The 17969-nt window shown below is 42.2% G+C and overlaps 1 protein-coding gene across 4 annotated transcripts; it reads left to right on the plus strand.

Moving 5' to 3' along the window:
• Positions 1–7090: 7090 nt before the first annotated feature.
• Positions 7091–17844, plus strand: plin3 (perilipin 3). Of its 4 annotated transcripts, none has more exons than XM_021603911.2 (8): positions 7091–7338; positions 13174–13278; positions 13547–13742; positions 13852–13931; positions 14070–14346; positions 16186–16532; positions 16648–16866; positions 17048–17844. In XM_021603911.2, the coding sequence occupies exons 2-8, from the start codon at positions 13210–13212 to the stop codon at positions 17186–17188; spliced, it is 1329 nt and encodes a 442-aa protein (XP_021459586.1). In that variant the 5' UTR covers positions 7091–7338; positions 13174–13209; the 3' UTR covers positions 17189–17844. The 4 variants fall into 4 exon arrangements, with proteins under 4 accessions (XP_021459586.1, XP_021459584.1, XP_021459583.1 ...); XM_021603909.2 differs by having other exon boundaries at positions 7091–7266; XM_021603908.2 differs by lacking the exon at positions 7091–7338 and adding an exon at positions 7857–8013.
• The last annotated feature ends 125 nt before the right edge of the window (positions 17845–17969 follow it).

Consider the following 17969-nt stretch of genomic DNA (forward strand, 5'->3'; position numbering starts at 1 on the left):
TTACCACAAGTTGCAAAGAAAACAGCACCATTTCAACTTCAACATTTCAACATCATCAAATCACCTACTGTATGCTTAGTCTAATACAGTGACAACTAAAAGATAAAAACAATTTAGTCAGTCATTGTAAGCTAAATGGATATATATTTTTTAATTTAACCTTTATTTAACTAGGCAAGTCAGTTAAGAACAAATTATTTACAATAACCGCCTACTCTGGCCAAACCCGGACGATACTGGACCAATTGTGTGCTGCCCTATGGGACTCCTAATCACAGCCAGTTGTAATATATATTGAACCAGGGTCTGTAGTGACGTTTCTAGCACTGAGATGCAGTGCCTTAGACCACTGCGCCACTCGGGAGCTCCCAAATATGATGTGGCTGTCCGTGGTTCCGATTTGTGTGCTTGTGTTTGTGCAAGTAGAAAAACATGTTGACTCACCTTACTTGTAGAGAAATTCTAATGTGATCCTCCTCTCTATCATGTTGACAACAGTCTATGATTGTCATACAGTACACACTTTTATTTTTTGTTGTTCTAGGCTACCTGGCTAAATTGCTTGCTCGCTAGACTAACTTCCTTTCATGGGCAACGTTAGCTAGTTAACATTAGACTTCTACATCTAGCTACTGTTGAAGTCAAAAGTTTACATACAGTGCCTTGCAAAAGTATTCGGCCCCCTTGAACTTTGCGACCTTTTGCCACATTTCAGGTTTCAAACATAAACATATAAAACTGTATTTTTTTGTGAAGAATCAACAACAAGTGGGACACAATCATGAAGTGGAACGACATTTATTGGATATTTCAAACTTTTTTAACAAATCAAAATCTGAAAAATTGGGCGTGCAAAATTATTCAGCCCCCTTAAGTTAATACTTTGTAGCGCCACCTTTTGCTGCGATTACAGCTGTAAGTCGCTTGGGGTATGTCTCTATCAGTTTTGCACATCGAGAGACTGAAATGTTTTCCCATTCCTCCTTGCAAAACAGCTCGAGCTCAGTGAGGTTGGATGGAGAGCATTTGTGAACAGCAGTTTTCAGTTCTTTCCACAGATTCTCGATTGGATTCAGGTCTGGACTTTGACTTGGCCATTCTAACACCTGGATATGTTTATTTTTGAACCATTCCATTGTAGATTTTGCTTTATGTTTTGGATCATTGTCTTGTTGGAAGACAAATCTCCGTCCCAGTCTCAGGTCTTTTGCAGACTCCATCAGGTTTTCTTCCAGAATGGTCCTGTATTTGGCTCCACCCATCTTCCCATCAATTTTAACCATCTTCCCTGTCCCTGTTGAAGAAAAGCAGGCCCAAACCATGATGCTGCCACCACCATGTTTGACAGTGGGGATGGTGTGGTCAGCTGTGTTGCTTTTACGCCAAACATAACGTTTTGCATTGTTGCCAAAAAGTTCAATTTTGGTTTCATCTGATCAGAGCACCTTCTTCCACATGTTTGGTGTGTCTCCCAGGTGGCTTGTGGCAAACTTTAAACAACACTTTTTATGGATATCTTTAAGAAATGGCTTTCTTCTTGCCACTCTTCCATAAAGGCCAGATTTGTGCAATATACGACTGATTGTTGTCCTATGGACAGTCTCCCACCTCAGCTGTAGATCTCTGCAGTTCATCCAGAGTGATCATGGGCCTCTTGGCTGCATCTCTGATCAGTCTTCTCCTTGTATGAGCTGAAAGTTTAGAGGGACGGCCAGGTCTTGGTAGATTTGCAGTGGTCTGATACTCCTTCCATTTCAATATTATCGCTTGCACAGTGCTCCTTGGGATGTTTAAAGCTTGGGAAATCTTTTTGTATCCAAATCCGGCTTTAAACTTCTTCACAACAGTATCTCGGACCTGCCTGGTGTGTTCCTTGTTCTTCATGATGCTCTCTGCACTTTTGACGGACCGCTGAGACTATCACAGTGCAGGTGCATTTATACGGAGACTTGATTACACACAGGTGGATTGTATTTATCATCATTAGTCATTTAGGTCAACATTGCATCATTCAGAGATCCTCACTGAACTTCTGGAGAGAGTTTGCTGCACTGAAAGTAAAGGGGCTGAATCATTTTGCACACCCAATTTTTCAGTTTTTGATTTGTTAAAAAAGTTTGAAATATCCAATCAATGTCGTTCCACTTCATGATTGTGTCCCACTTGTTGTTGATTCTTCACAAAAAAGTACAGTTTTATATCTTTATGTTTGAAGCCTGAAATGTGGCAAAAGGTTGCAAAGTTCAAGGGGGCCGAATACTTTCGCAAGGCACTGTACACCTTAGCCAAATGCATTTGATCTCAGTTTTTCACAATTCCTGACATTTAATCCTAGCTTTGTGCTGGCCACCAGCTTTGCGCTGGCCACTCCAATAGCTTGACATTGTTGTCCATAAGCCATTTTGCCACAACTTTGGAAGTATGTTTGGGGGCCTTGTCCATTTGGAAGACCCATTTGCGACCAAGCTTCAACTTCCTGACTGAGGTCTTGAGATGTTGATTCAACATAGCCACAATTTTCCTCCCTCATGATGCCATCGGTTTTGTGAAGTACACCAGTCCCTCCTGCAGCAAAGGACCCCTACAACATGCCACCCCCATGCTTCACGGTTGGGATGGTGTTCTTTAGCTTGCAAGCCTCCCCCCTTTCCCTCCAAACATAACGATGGTCATCATGGCCAAACAGTTCCAGTTTTGTTTCATCAGACCAGAGGACATTTCTCCAAAAGGTATGATCTTTGTCCCCATGTGCAGTTGCAAACCGTAGTCTAGCTTTTTTATGGCGGGTTTGGAGCAGTGGCTTCTTTTTTTGCTGAGCGGCCTTTCAAGTTACAGTGCCTTGCGAAAGTATTCGGCCCCCTTGAACTTTGCGACCTTTTGCCACATTTCAGGCTTCAAACATAAAGATATAAAACTGTATTTTTTTGTGAAGAATCAACAACAAGTGGGACACAATCATGAAGTGGAACTACATTTATTGGATATTTCAAACTTTTTTAACAAATCAAAAACAGAAAAATTGGGCGTGCAAAATTATTCAGCCCCTTTACTTTCAGTGCAGCAAACTCTCTCCAGAAGTTCAGTGAGGATCTCTGAATGATCCAATGTTGACCTAAATGACTAATGATGATAAATACAATCCACCTGTGTGTAATCAAGTCTCCGTATAAATGCACCTGCACTGTGATAGTCTCAGAGGTCCGTTAAAAGCGCAGAGAGCATCATGAAGAACAAGGAACACACCAGGCAGGTCCGAGATACTGTTGTGAAGAAGTTTAAAGCCGGATTTGGATACAAAAAGATTTCCCAAGCTTTAAACATCCCAAGGAGCACTGTGCAAGCGATAATATTGAAATGGAAGGAGTATCAGACCACTGCAAATCTACCAAGACCTGGCCGTCCCTCTAAACTTTCAGCTCATACAAGGAGAAGACTGATCAGAGATGCAGCCAAGAGGCCCATGATCACTCTGGATGAACTGCAGAGATCTACAGCTGAGGTGGGAGACTCTGTCCATAGGACAACAATCAGTCATATATTGCACAAATCTGGCCTTTATGGAAGAGTGGCAAGAAGAAAGCCATTTCTTAAAGATATCCATAAAAAGTGGCGTTTAAAGTTTGCCACAAGCCACCTGGGAGACACACCAAACATGTGGAAGAAGGTGCTCTGGTCAGATGAAACCAAAATTGAACTTTTTGGCAACAATGCAAAACGTTATGTTTGGCGTAAAAGCAACACAGCTCATCACTCTGAACACACCATCCCCACTGTCAAACATGGTGGTGGCAGCATCATGGTTTGGGCCTGCTTTTCTTCAACAGGGACAGGGAAGATGGTTCAAATTGATGGGAAGATGGATGGAGCCAAATACAGGACCATTCTGGAAGAAAACCTGATGGAGTCTGCAAAAGACCTGAGACTGGGACGGAGATTTGTCTTCCAACAAGACAATGATCCAAAACATAAAGCAAAATCTACAATGGAATGGTTCAAAAATAAACATATCCAGGTGTTCGAATGGCCAAGTCAAAGTCCATACCTGAATCCAATCGAGAATCTGTGGAAAGAACTGAAAACTGCTGTTCACAAATGCTCTCCATCCAACGTCACTGAGCTCGAGCTGTTTTGCAAGGAAGAATGGGAAAAAATGTCAGTCTCTCGATGTGCAAAACTGATAGAGACATACCCCAAGCGACTTACAGCTGTAATCGCAGCAAAAGGTGGCGCTACAAAGTATTAACTTAAGGGGGCCGAATACTTTCGCAAGGCACTGTATGTCGATATAGGACTTGTTTTACTGTGGATATAGATACTTTTGTACCTGTTTCCCCCAGTATCTTCACAAGGTCCTTTGCTGTTGTTCTGGGATTGATTTGCAATTTTCGCACCAAAGTACGTTCATCTCTAGGAGATAGAACACGTCTCCTTCCTGAGCGGTATGACGGCTGTGTGGTCCCATGGTGTTTATACTTGCGTACCATTGTTTGTACAGATGAACGTGGTACCTTCAGGCGTTTGGAAATTGCTCCCAAGGATGAACCAGACTTGTGGAGGTCTACAATTTTTTTTCTGAGGTCTTGGCTGATTTCTTTTGATTTTCCAATGATGCCAAGCAAAGAGGCACTACTTTTGAAGGTAGGCCATGAAATACATCCACAGGTACACCTCCAATTGACTCAAATGATGTCAATTAGCCTATCAGAAGCTTCTAAAGCCATGACATTTTCTGGAATTTTCCAAGCTTTTTAAAGGCACAGTCAACTTAGTGTATGTAAACTTTTGACCCACTGGAATTGTGATAGTGAATTATAAGTAAAATAATCTGTCTGTAAACAATTGTTGGAAAAATTACTTGTGTCATGCACAAATAGATGTCCTAACCGAATTGCCAAAACTCGGCATTTGTGGAGTGGTTGAAAAACAAGTTTTAATGACTCCAACCTAAGTGTATATAAACTTCCGACTTCAACTGTACATGTTAAACGTCCATCCTCTCAATCCAGGGGCACAGTGTTTGAATTTATGGTTTGATCAGAATCGCTGTTATAATCATTGGCCAGTAAGGAGAATTAAGTAATTCCATTAAGGAGAATTAAGTCCAAATCCCTTATCTCCATCCATGGCTAATTTAGAAAAGGAACAATTTTAGCTAGCTAGCTAGCCACAGGAGAACAACAACACAACAAGGTGCAACAATTCAAGTTGTTTCTGTCAATTATATATTTATCTTTATATATTTCTCTTGATGCGATGTGATTGGAGTGAAGCCAAATCCAAACTGGCTTCCCTTGACACATTTTGTTGGTGAGCCAGGACTATTCACAGTTGAGCTCGCTCAGTTTAGTTCAACTCTGATTGGCTATTATTTTATATATATTTTTCTTATTAAGGCAGGCCAAATGCTCGCTGACTTCCCTTGCATTCAACGCTACAAGTGGCAACAATGTCATAATCTTTATGACCAGACAGCATCAGATGGATGGCCTACAAACACAGAAACAGAGGTGTGCTGTTTCTCTTGCTCGGATGCTTTCTCAAGTGAGATATTAAGCCTCTTGCGAATTGAAGAAAATTCTGAAAACACAGAGTGACGAAAGCTTAAAAAAAAAAAATTGGAAGCCTGGCTTCCCTTGGCATCCATGGATACACTCCACTGCCAGCCAAACAGAGAGACACATTGTTCTAGCGTTTAAAACAATGGGAAGAGCTTATATCATATGAACTCCACATGTCAGGGAATCATATCCTTTTTATCTACCTATGGACAATCCTCACTAGATATATTTTATAGAGATATGCTACATATGTATACCATACATTTTCTGTAAGCCTCACACTTGCATTTATAAATGCATCCACATGCCCTTCTCTTTCATCGGCTTCATAGTGGATTTACTCTCTGTTCTAAAATATAAAAATAAACTTGTAGTTAGAATTTGTTTAAAAGGATCCTCTCAACAAGTCTTCAATATGGGTGCCAAGCAGACTTGAAAGACCTTGCAGAGGTTCAGCCACATACAGCGAGTGAGGCTGCAGCACATTGGCCTCTCTTTGTGGGTAAAGAATGCCCTCTTCAGGTGTAGCTACCCATTGCAGTTAGTTACACTGCATTACACAGAAATAATGTACAAAGCCACTCTTGTTGCTGTAGTAATTATTACTTGCGTCACAGATAGAACAATGAGACAGATATTTCACCAGATGTATAAATGTGAAGCATCCGTTTCAACTCACTACCAAATTTGGTAGGAAAATGATGAAAGGAGATGGATTTTGGCCGACATTCTGAACATTTTCTCATCAATTAAATATTTGATCTCAATACAGTTTTCTGTTCACAAAACTAGAATCTGTTTTGAACAGAGTGGACTAAGTTTTGTAGACTTTGGCTCTTGACAAAGTTTTTAAAAATCGCGTTGTTTAGACGTGCAAAGGCGAATTGAGTTATTGCACACGCGCATTTCAGAGTAGGCGTTCCCTAACGGAAATATGCAAATGTTCACTAGAACAGGAAAATAGGATCTCGCTATTTCGTGCTTGGCTCTGCCCACCTCCTTACTTGTTCTGCCCACTATGACTCATTTGTTCCCACTGGAAACGACATGCTGTGGTCTATCTTGGTTTAGTTATACAAATCTTTGCTTGAATTTTAATCACGGCAACCCAGAAGCAAAATATCACCTTAACTACTAGATTAGGTTCTAGGCAGGGAAGAGGTGAGAAATACGAAACGTTGTCTACCACGTCAGACTTTCCACGATAGATTGTATTTATTTAGATTTTATTTAACCTTTATTTTATCAGGGAGTCATATTAAGATCACTGTCTTTTTTAAACTTTTTTTTAACAGATGAGTGCTGAATTACATACAATACTAAAAATACACACAATCAACATATAAATACAAAATATAAACAGAAAGAAAAACACGGTCATAAAAACAAATACTTAAGTTATTTACTTAATTACTAACATTACTTGCTAGTTAAAACTAGGAAGGTCGGATATTTCCGATTTACTAACTGCTTGCAGTTGTACAACAATTCAGGAAGTCCGAGTTTCCTTGTTCAGCCTATAATTTGAACGAGGCACTTAGTTTACCTGCAATGGCGATTTCCGTCATTGGTGTAGGTTGAAAGTTGTTCATGAGGCGTCAACATTAACCTAAATGTAGCAGGCGTAAAATAAACCGTCCCCATAGGCAATTGGCTTTCAAGACATAGGGTCACATATTTGACTGGCCGATGTTCGTATTTATTGCAGGTAGGCTATAAAACATAAATTATATATACAGCTACTTTGCATAGAACAAAATACCATATAACGTGAATTGAGGTAAGAATCACAACTGCAACGTTTGTAACAGTTTATGGGTCTTCAAGATGTAAATGATTAAATATTGCTAAGTCTAAATCATTTATTGACCCTTAAACCAGATTTCATTGAAGATGTGAGGCACCTGATTGCATTGAAGGGTAGGCCTAATAATCACAACAGATGTTCTGTGATTTTAACCGGCTTTATGAAATCAGTAAAACTCACGTTTGTGTGACATTTTTCAACACCTGATGATGCAATGTGAGGTTGTGTTCCCCATCTATTTATAATCTAAATGTATTAGCCTATACCAATAATTAGTCTCATCATCAATTATGACATGAACACAACACTAACATAAATAGAAATCCACAGACATTATAGATAACGCTGGATATTCCAAAATGTATAATCATACAGGCACAACTATTGATATCATAATTGTTAGGCTACATGGTTCCATGTAACCTAACTACATTCATTGGCTACTGTTCCGTATAGCTAGTTTCGTTTCAGTTTACAGTGATTGGTTAACTTTCAGGAACAATTTGACAACCCCGCCTTTGCTCTGCCCATGTTTTGCCAAGTGTGCTGTCAGGGTTTGGTCGGGTCACGGCTATCTGGGGTAAACTTCGCAGCCAAGTCAACGGAGGACAGGAGCATGCCAAATATATTATTTTTATTATCAGCGAGGTCAGTGACTAAATTGACAACCTGTCTGGAAACTAATATTTGGAAAAGCATGCGGAGCTGTATAATGCGGTAACATTAGAATAACAACTTGTAACCTTCTAGCTTCGTCTTTGACCAGGCTTGCTAACAAACTCTACTGTTATTCTAGATGTCTAAGTGCCTGTTTTAATGTATATTTAGATAGAAGTTAATCAAACTACTGTAGACTAGTTGCTCACGTTCTCTACCAGAGAAGCTATTCATTTTACGGTACAGGGAAAATCACTTTTGTGGGGTAAAGTTCAATTTTTCAAAACACTTAACGATGGCTTATTTTCAAATTGTCATTTGGGCACTCAGACCTCTTATTTGCTTATTTGTGAAGTAGTATTTTTTCACACTTTCACCTGTCATAATTGTAAATGATTTGACTGGAATTGGAACGTTGTAGGCTGCTGGGACCAATCATTTATATGACTGTGACCCAAGTCTTTCTTCATACAGTCAGTCATTGCTTGCATACCAACCTACTGCCACCTAGGCCTGCTCTACTGGCTTCAGGGGTCACACACAGGGGTAAATCCATTTGAATTCAATCACTTTTTGATAGAATTCCTTTTGATTTGAACGAAACCTCCCATACATACTTGCCCCTTGTAGAATTGTTCAGAATTTGTATATATGTATTTTTTTTTTTACCTGAATGGAAAAACATACAAGACACAAAGGTGTTCAAGGTTGACCCATATTTGGTGGGGTGTATGCATTTTTGCATACCCCACCATCCATGTCGAGTTTATTATTTAAAGTGGTGTTACCACCCTGCTTGCTGGTAGAAGGCTCCGCTACACTATCCTCAGCATGGCCAAGTGCAGGCAGCTGCATCAGTATGCACATGTAGAACTTCCTAGTGGAGAGCTCTGCTCATGTCCATGTAGTAGCATATCTGTTTCCACCTCCTCTGGCCAGACAGCTGCTGGTAGTACTGCATGCACCTCTGCCAGTACTCCTCCTGGCTATAGCACCCTGGGTGACTGAATGAAGGGGCCTGCCATGGACCAGGAGAGGGGCCTGCTGAGGTTATGAGCTGGGGATGTCCAACTGCTTCCTTCCCCTACGCCAGAAACGGCCTTGAGTGGGCTCAGCAGAGGGCTGTTCTTGGCCTGGTCAGGAGCCTGAGGGAGGTTTACGGTTCCCAGGTAGGTCAGTGTCAGAGGCTCATCCGGCTGGACCTTCAGACCCTGTAGAGAGCTCAGACGACTGATGAGAGAGAGGAGGCATGTGGAAGATCCTTCATGATGACCACATATCGAATATGGGTGTCTGGATGGGTCTCCTTTACCTTTGGGGCCTGCACTGAGGTGGGGGGCAGTTTGCCTGTCCCACGTAGGTCAGGGCATCCACCAGTGAGGCCTGGTGAACAGGGTCAGTACCAGAGCCACAGGGATGGTTGCTGCCACAGTATTGGTTTGACCTGAAAATGACAAATCCATATGGCTGTTGCTATAAAATAAAAAACACATCTAGACAGTAGGGATTTCAAATTGCTTTGAAGATCTAAGATTTTGGTGACATTAGAATATGTTTTTCAACTGTCCATTGGTGATATTTCCACCAAATGGATTTGTTGCGGATAAAAATCAGCTTGTAAATGTAGTGCACACAAAATATACTTTTCACTTAAGTTTTCATGTACCAAACAAATGTCTAAAGTTCAATGTGTTTCCATTGCATTTTTAACTTTACTGATAGATTTCTCACAAAAAATGCTGTTAACTGTTGTGCATACTCTGGTCTTGGCACATGCTCTCTAGCCAACAGCTTGCAGATACAGCAGGTAGTAGTCTACATGAGATTATAAAGAGTGAGAATATTTTTATTTGTCAAACGGCAGTCAAGCATCAATAATCATGTCACCAGAATAAGACCCCCGATATTTATTGTACAGGAGCATCAAGATTACCGTGCACTTTCACCACTTTATGAAGTCATAATTGAATCTGTAGCCTAAAACTGCGTGGTTTCCCGAGTCGCAGTAGAAGGACCACGCACCATATCATCACGTAACTCCCAAGTTTACTGCGATATGATGGTTATTATACACTATGTATACAAAAGTATGTGGATAACCGTTCAAATTAGTGGATTTGGCAATTTTAGCAACACCGTTGCTGATAGGTGTTAAAAATCAAGCACACAGCCATGCAATCTTCATTGACAAACATTGGCAGTAGAATGGCTTTACTGAAGAACTCAGTGACTTTCAGCGTGGCACTGTCATAGGATGCCACCTTTCCAACAAGTCAGTTTGTCAAATTTCTGCCCTGCTAGAGCTGCCCCGGTCAACTGTAAGTGATGTTACTGTGAAGTGGAAACGTCTAGGAGCATAAATTGTTCAGCCGCGAAGTGGTAGGCCACACAAGCTCACAGACTGGGACCGCTGAGTGCTGTAGCTGTTGTCTGTTCTTGGTTGCAACACTCACTACCGAGTTCCAAACTGCCTCTGGAAGCAACATCGGCACCAGAACTGTTCGTCGGGAGCTTCATGAAATGGTTTTCCATGGCTGAGCAGCCGCATATAAGCTTAAAATCACCATGCGCAATGCCAAGTGTCGGCTGGAGTGGTGTAAAGGTCGCCGCCATTGGACTCTGGGGCAGTGGAAACGAGTTCTCTGGAGTGATGAATCATGCTTCACCATCTGGCAGTCCGACGGACAAAGCTACCTTCCCAAATGCCTAGTGCCAACTATAAAGTTTGGTGGAGGAGGAATAATGGTTTGGAGCTGTTTTTCATGTTTCGGGCTAGGCCCTTTAGGTCCAGTGAATGGAAGTCGTAACGCTACAGCATACAATGACATTCTAGATCATTCTGTGCTTCCAACTTTGTGGCAACAGTTTGGGGAAGGCCCTTTCCTGTTTCAGCATGACAATGCCCCATGCACAACCAGGTCCATACAGAAATAGTTTGTTGAGATCAGTTTGGAAGAACTTGACTGGCCTGCACTGAACCCTGACCTCAACCCCATCTAACAACTTTGGGATTAGTTGACGCCAACTGCGAGCTAGGCCTATTTGCCCAACATCACTGGCCAACCTCACTAATGCGCTTGTCCCTGCAGCAATGTTCCAACATCTAGTGGAAAGCCTTCCCAGAAGAGTAGAGGCTGTTATAGCAGCATAGGGGGGACCAACTCCATATTAATGCCTGTGATTTTGGAATGAGATGTTCGATGAGCAGGTGTCCACATACTTTTGGTTATGTAGTGTATCAGTATTTGCTCATAAAGGCGTTTCCACTGCCATTTCTCGCATAATAAATTTACTGAGAAGATGCCAACACGTCAAACTAATTATCAGTCAGCATTTATAAAATTGTACCGAAACTTCCAGTTTCCATCATAGCAGTTTTTTTTACAGTATGACTTTACTCGCATAAAAACTGTGGATGGAAACGTAATTGGTACACAATAACCACGTCTCAAAGATCCTAAGACTAGACAAAGCAACAGCATCACCATACAATTTTTTACAGTGGCCCTGCCCTCCGGAGGAATAAAATGTTCTTAGCATTATGGATGAAAGTAGATGGTCTTGCTGGAAGATCTCCCTGTCCCATCAATGGTACAGACTGATCATATCCCTGAATATATATATATATATAAAAAAAATCGGTAATCTGTGTACCAGCAAGTTTGGTTTCATGTAGTTTCAAATTTGTTACCACCAAAACTGAGTTCAGAATCAAACAATCAGCACGTTCTTGGCCCAAACATTCAATTGTTATGTCATCCAATTTTACATTTGAATAATGATCACAATCAGAATTACCATGACATTAAGTTCTACAGGATTTAAATGTTCAATTGTGATGTCATCCAATTTACATTTTTGCCAACATTTTTCAGAATCTTCATAATAAAATACAATTTTGCCAAGCATTTAGTTTAAGGTACTGAAAAATCACATGATCAAAATGCCACATTATTATATAGACAAACATCAAATTGATGGCCTACATAAGCAAATTTGGTATGCAGTGAAACAGAGCCAGGGCCCAGACAAATGTGTAGTGGAGGAGCTCCTAGTGCTACTGTTTGTAATATTAGCAATTATTGTATCTGCCTCCATCATAATTATATATTTTGGCTATGTTTTTTTGTCCTTCCTATGGCATCAGGTGCTGTAGGTGTCCAGGATGGTGGGAAGTTTGCCCCCGGTAATGCGTTGGGCAGACCACCCACTGGAGAGCACCACCCACTGGAGAGCTTTGTGGTTGTGGGCGGTGCAGTTGCCATACCAGGCGGTGATACAGCCCGACAGGATGCTCTCAATTGTGCATCTGTAAAAGTTTGAGGGTTTTAGGTGTTAAGCCACATTTATTTAGCCTCCTGAGGTTGAAGAGGCACTGTTGTGCCTTCACCACACTATATGTGTGGGTGGACCATTTCAGTTTGTCAGTGATGTGTACGCCAAGGAACTTGAAGCTTTCCACCTTCTCCACTACGGTTCCATCAATGTGGATAGGGTGCTCCCTGTGCTGTTTCCTGAAGTTCCTGATCATCTCCTTAGTTTTGTTGATGTCAAGTGAGAGGTTATTTTCCTGGAACCACACTCCCAGAGCCCTCACCTCCTCCCTTTAGGCTGTCTCATCGTTGTTTGTAATCAAGCCTACTACTGTTGTGTCGTCTGCAAACTTGATGATTGAGTTGGAGGCGTGCTTGGTCACGCGGTCATGGGCCCCAGTGTTGAGGATCAGTGAAGAGGTGTTAGTTCCTACCTTCTCCACCTGGGGGCGACCAGTAAGGAAGTCCAGGACCCAGTTGCACAGGTTGGGGTTCAGACCCAGGGCCTCAAGGTTGATGAGCTATAGTCAATGAACAGCATTCTTACATAGCATTCTTTTCCAGATGGGACAGGGCGTCATTGTTCAGTCCTACTTCTGTCCAATGACGTGAATCATTCTATAATTCAGCCCTATCCAGTTCCATCCTGGCTGTATCCTGTTGCTTGACAAATGAAGCAGACGTGACTGGGTTGTCTACAAACGGATAGATGGAGGGACAGCGCAATAAATCCCCTCACTGCTGTTCAGCTGCATAATGAATATCTGTCTTATGAAGCAAGTAAAAGTTGTCTCATAAGCCAGGTAATTTGTGGTGAATCTCCTCTTTTTCATGTCAGAAATTTAAAGAGATATCCTTAAACACATCCTGCACAATGGCCGACAGCGGGAAGACTGATGAGCCCAGTACAGCCACAGCCCAGCCAACTAATGGAGACCAGCAGGTGAGGAGCACCATCACTACGACATTAGTTTACCCGACAACACAGCTCTGATGAAGGGTCTGATACACAAATAACATTGAAACCAGCATTCAGTATTTCACTCAAGTGGATAAATTGGATATATGCAAGCACTCAAGGATAATATGTGCAGATACACAAAAAAACTCCAGGTGCAGATTGAGTGATCAGTACAAATCAAACAAAATATGCAACATGCAATTGCAATAGTAACTCAGGCTAAATAATAACCATTGTGTTTTGTTTCCAGAGTGTTGTGTCCCGCGTGGGCAGCATCCCCCTGGTGAGCTCTGCGTGTGGTGTAGTGTCCAACGCCTACAGCAGCACTAAGGACAGCGTGCCCCTGCTGAAGGGGGTCATGGAGGCTGCCGAGAGCGGGGTGCGCACTCTTGGGGCAGCCGCCACAACCGGCTCCAAGCCACTCCTGGACAGACTGGAGCCACAGAGTGAGTTCTACTGCGTAGTGACCACAGAGGGACATCACAAAAAAACTATTTATTTATTTATTTTAGTGGATAACGTTTTTGTTCTGAGTTAATGAATGATTTGTTGCAGTTTCTGTGGTGAATCATTATGCTATGATGGGACTGGACAAGGTGGAAAAACTGCAAATCCTCCAGCAGCCAGCTGATAAGGTGAGTCTCCAAATCTAGTGTTGACTAGTCAACAATACTGCCTCGTGCATCCAATTCAACTAAAGTCCCCAATAAAACACTTTACTTGATTTAATACCTTGTATATTCATAACAGCTTTTTAATTGTTTCTCCCTCAGCTAGTTTCAGATACAATAGGCATAATGTACCAGTCTGTGAGTGGGACAAAGGAGGCCATGACTGGGGCTGTAACCGGGGCCAAGGAAACCATGACTGGGGCTGTAATGTCGGCAGTGTTCGGGGGTGTGGAGATGACCCAAGCAGCAGCCAGTGGATTGTTCAGCTCATTCATGGTGACCGGTGTGGGCCAGATGGTCAGCAGTGGGGTGGGCCTGGCCCTCAGCCATTCTGAGAACTGGGTGGACCATAACCTGCCTCTCAGCGACAGAGAGCTTGGTCAGTATGAATGAGAAAATAAAACTAATAACCTCTGAATGGACTGTACTTAAATGGAATTGAACCCATCCCTGGTGTGGATGCTGCTGAGTCGGGTCTAGAGCTGCAAGATGGTTAATTTATGTGTAGCTATGCACAGTTGGAAGTTTACATAAAATTAGGTTGGAGTCATTAACTCCTTTTTCAACCACTCCACAAATTTGTTAACAAACTATAGTTCTGGCAAGTCGGTTAGGACATCTACTTTGTGCATGACACAAGTCATTTTTCCAACAATTGTTTTAGACAGATTATTTCACTTATAATTCACTGTATCACAATTCCAGTGGGTCAGAAGTTGACATACACTTAAGTTGACTGTGCCCTTAAACAGCTTGGAAAATTCCAGAAAATTATGTCATGGCTTTAGAAGCTTCTGATAGGCTAATTGACATAATTTGAGTCAATTGGAGGTGTACCTGTGGATGCATTTCAAACCCTACCTTCAAACTTGGTGCCTCTTTGCTTGACATCATGGGAAAATCAAAATAAATCAGCCAAGACCACAGAAAAACAATTGTAGACCTCCACAAGTCTGGTTCATCCTTGGGAGAAATTTCCAAACACCTGAAGGTACCATGTTCATCTGTACAAACAATAGTATGGATAATTAGTATAAACACCATTGGACCACGCAGCCGTCATACCGCTCAGGAAGGAGGCGCGTTCTGTCTCCTAGAGATGAACATAATTAGGTTCAAAAAGTGCAAGTCAATCTTAGAACAACAGCAAAGGACCTTGTGAAGATGCTGGAGGAAACGGGTACAAAAATATCTATATCCACAGTAAAACGAGTCCTATATTAGCATAACCTGAAAGGCCACTTGGCAAGGAAGAAGCCATTGCTCCAAACCCGCCATAAAAAATCCAGACTACGGTTTTCAACTGTACATGGGGACAAAGATTGTACTCTTTGGAGAAATGTCCTCTGGTCTGATGAAACAAAACTGGAATTGTTTGGCCATGATGACTATTGTTATGTTTGGAGGAAAAAGGGGGAGGCTTGCAAGCCGAAGAACACCATCCCAACCGTGAAGCATGGGGTGGCAGCATCATGGTGTGGGGGTGCTTTGCTGCAGGAAGGACTGGTGCACTTCACAAAACCGATGGCATGAGGGAGGAAAATGATGTGGATATATTGAAGCAACATCAAGACATCAGTCAGGAAGTTAAAGCTTGGTCCGAAATGGGTCTTCCAAATGGACAATGACCCCAAGCATACTTCTAAAGTTCTGGTAAAATGGCTTAAGGACAACAAAGTCAAGGTATTGGAGTGGCCATCACAAAGCTCTGACCTCAATCCTATAGAAATGTTGTGGGCAGAAATTAAAAAGCGTGTGTGAGCAAGGAGGCCTACAAACCTGACTCAGTTACATCTGCTCTGTCAGGAGGAATGGGCCAAAATTCACCCAACTTATTGTGGGAAGCTTGTGGAAGGCTACCCAAAACTGTTTGACCCAGGTTAAACAATTTTAAAGGCAACGTTACCAAATACTAATTGAGTGTATGTAAACTTCTGACCCACTGGGAATGTGATGAAAGAAAGAAATCTCTACTATTATTCTGACATTTCACATTCTTGAAATAAAGTGGTGATCCTAACTGACCTAAGACGGAGAATCTTTACTAGGATTAAATGTCAGGAATTGTGAAAAACTTGAGTTTAAACATTTGTCTAAGGTGTATGTAAACTTCTGACTTAAACTGTATATGTAGACAAGGCGACACTAAAATCACTAGCTCTGATCTCAGACCGTGAATTATCGTTTATAGATTATCGTTATTTTTTTCTGCATACAGCTGCTTTGGCGGAGCCTGCAACAGGTGAGGTGACTACTGCACCAGTGGTGAGCTCTAGCTACTTTGTCCGTCTGGGCAAGCTGTCCTCCAAGGTGCAGGAGCGGGCCCTGGAGCAGTCCCTGGTGAGAGCCCGGCACGCCAGAGATGCCACATACGCAACTTTGGCACAGATCACCAGCACCCTGGACCTGCTGGAGAAAGCCCGCTCCACCCTGGCCACTGCCAACCACCAGCTGGGAGGGGCACCAGAGCAGCTGCTGCAGCGCTGGAAAGAGTGGCAGGAGAAACAACCTAAACATGGAGGGGTAGAGATGGGGGAGGTGGATGATCCCAAAGACCAGACTGAGGTAGGGAGTCCTGAGTTAGTATTTTCTGTCCAAGTAGCCATGTGAATGAAGGTACTTGAACTTTATAAACACTTATAGTTTCCACAGATACCTGTAAATGCCTATGTTTGTGTAGCAGTTGGAGTGGCGAACCCTCTCGATGGTGCGTGGTCTCAGTGACCAGTTGCGATCTGCATGCTCTGGGGTGGTGTCCAGCGCCCAGGGCTTACCCGGTGCTGTCCAGGACCAGCTGGCAAATGCACGGAAAGCGGCTGAAGAACTGCACTCCTCCCTGGGCAACACTAGCACCCTCACACCCCCCCTCTTGGAGCAGACCCGTCACCATCTAACACAGGTATACCAAACTTTGTTGCTCCATTTCTCCTGTGTGCATTCATTATGAATACACCAGCTGCTGGTTTCTCATTTAATATTCAGTTTCAATATTTCAACAAACGCATTGTATGTACATCACCTCAGAGTGATTCATAATTATCTGTTATTTGTGTTGATTGACACATTTTAAATGTTCACAGGTGCGACAGTCTCTGGATGGTGTCGTAGAGTATCTGCTCAATAACACTCCTCTCAACTGGCTGGTGGGACCCTTTGCACCCCAGATCACAGAGAAGGGGGAGGGTGGGTGGGCTGCGAATAAGGGGGCCCCCCAGAACTAGATTTAGACGAGGACCGAGAGGTTGGAGTAGATTACTCCAAAAAGGCATCTCTGAGGCCTGGCATGCCTGCATTTTTTGTACAGTGCAGTAAATGTGCTTTCTAAGAACTTACTGCCCGCATCCATAAGCTATACTGATTTTTTTTTAAACTTTATTTAACTAGGCAAGTCAGTTAAGAACAATTTCTTATTTATAATGACAGCCTAGGAACAGTGGGGTTGCCTTGTTCAGGGGCAGAACTACAGATTTTTTTTTTTACCTTGTCAGCTCGGGGATTTGATCTAGCAACCTTTTGGTTACTGGCCCAATGCTCTAAGCACTAAGCTACCTGATGCCCTGATGGTAACATATGGAAATCACAATACTGTGTTATAAGGGGAATCTACAACATAAAACTGCCATATTTGGCGTCTAGATCACACTCCAATCTGTGAATGTTGAGAAACGATTTAAAAACAAACAGTAATTTTGTTTCTGTAACTGAATGAAATACAGTATAAACCTCACATGCAACTGATCTTTAGTCCTCTGAAGTTTACAAATTGGTGTGTGACATTTGTATGTCCTCTCTGCTGTATGTGTAAGCTCCAGCAGGGTCTTGCTGTTGTTTCTGAGTACTGATACAGTAGGCTAAATAAAGTCATTTTGGCTCTGGTCCTGGGCTTCCATTCCATTATTTTAGTTATACAGGATTTAATTTACCTGCATCTTTAACTCATTATAGTTCATACTGCCTAGTGAATATTTTATAATTAATTGTTGTACTTTGCTGTCATTTTTC

This window comes from Oncorhynchus mykiss, chromosome 5 (genome assembly GCF_013265735.2).
Source record: "Oncorhynchus mykiss isolate Arlee chromosome 5, USDA_OmykA_1.1, whole genome shotgun sequence".
NCBI lineage: Eukaryota > Metazoa > Chordata > Actinopteri > Salmoniformes > Salmonidae > Oncorhynchus > Oncorhynchus mykiss.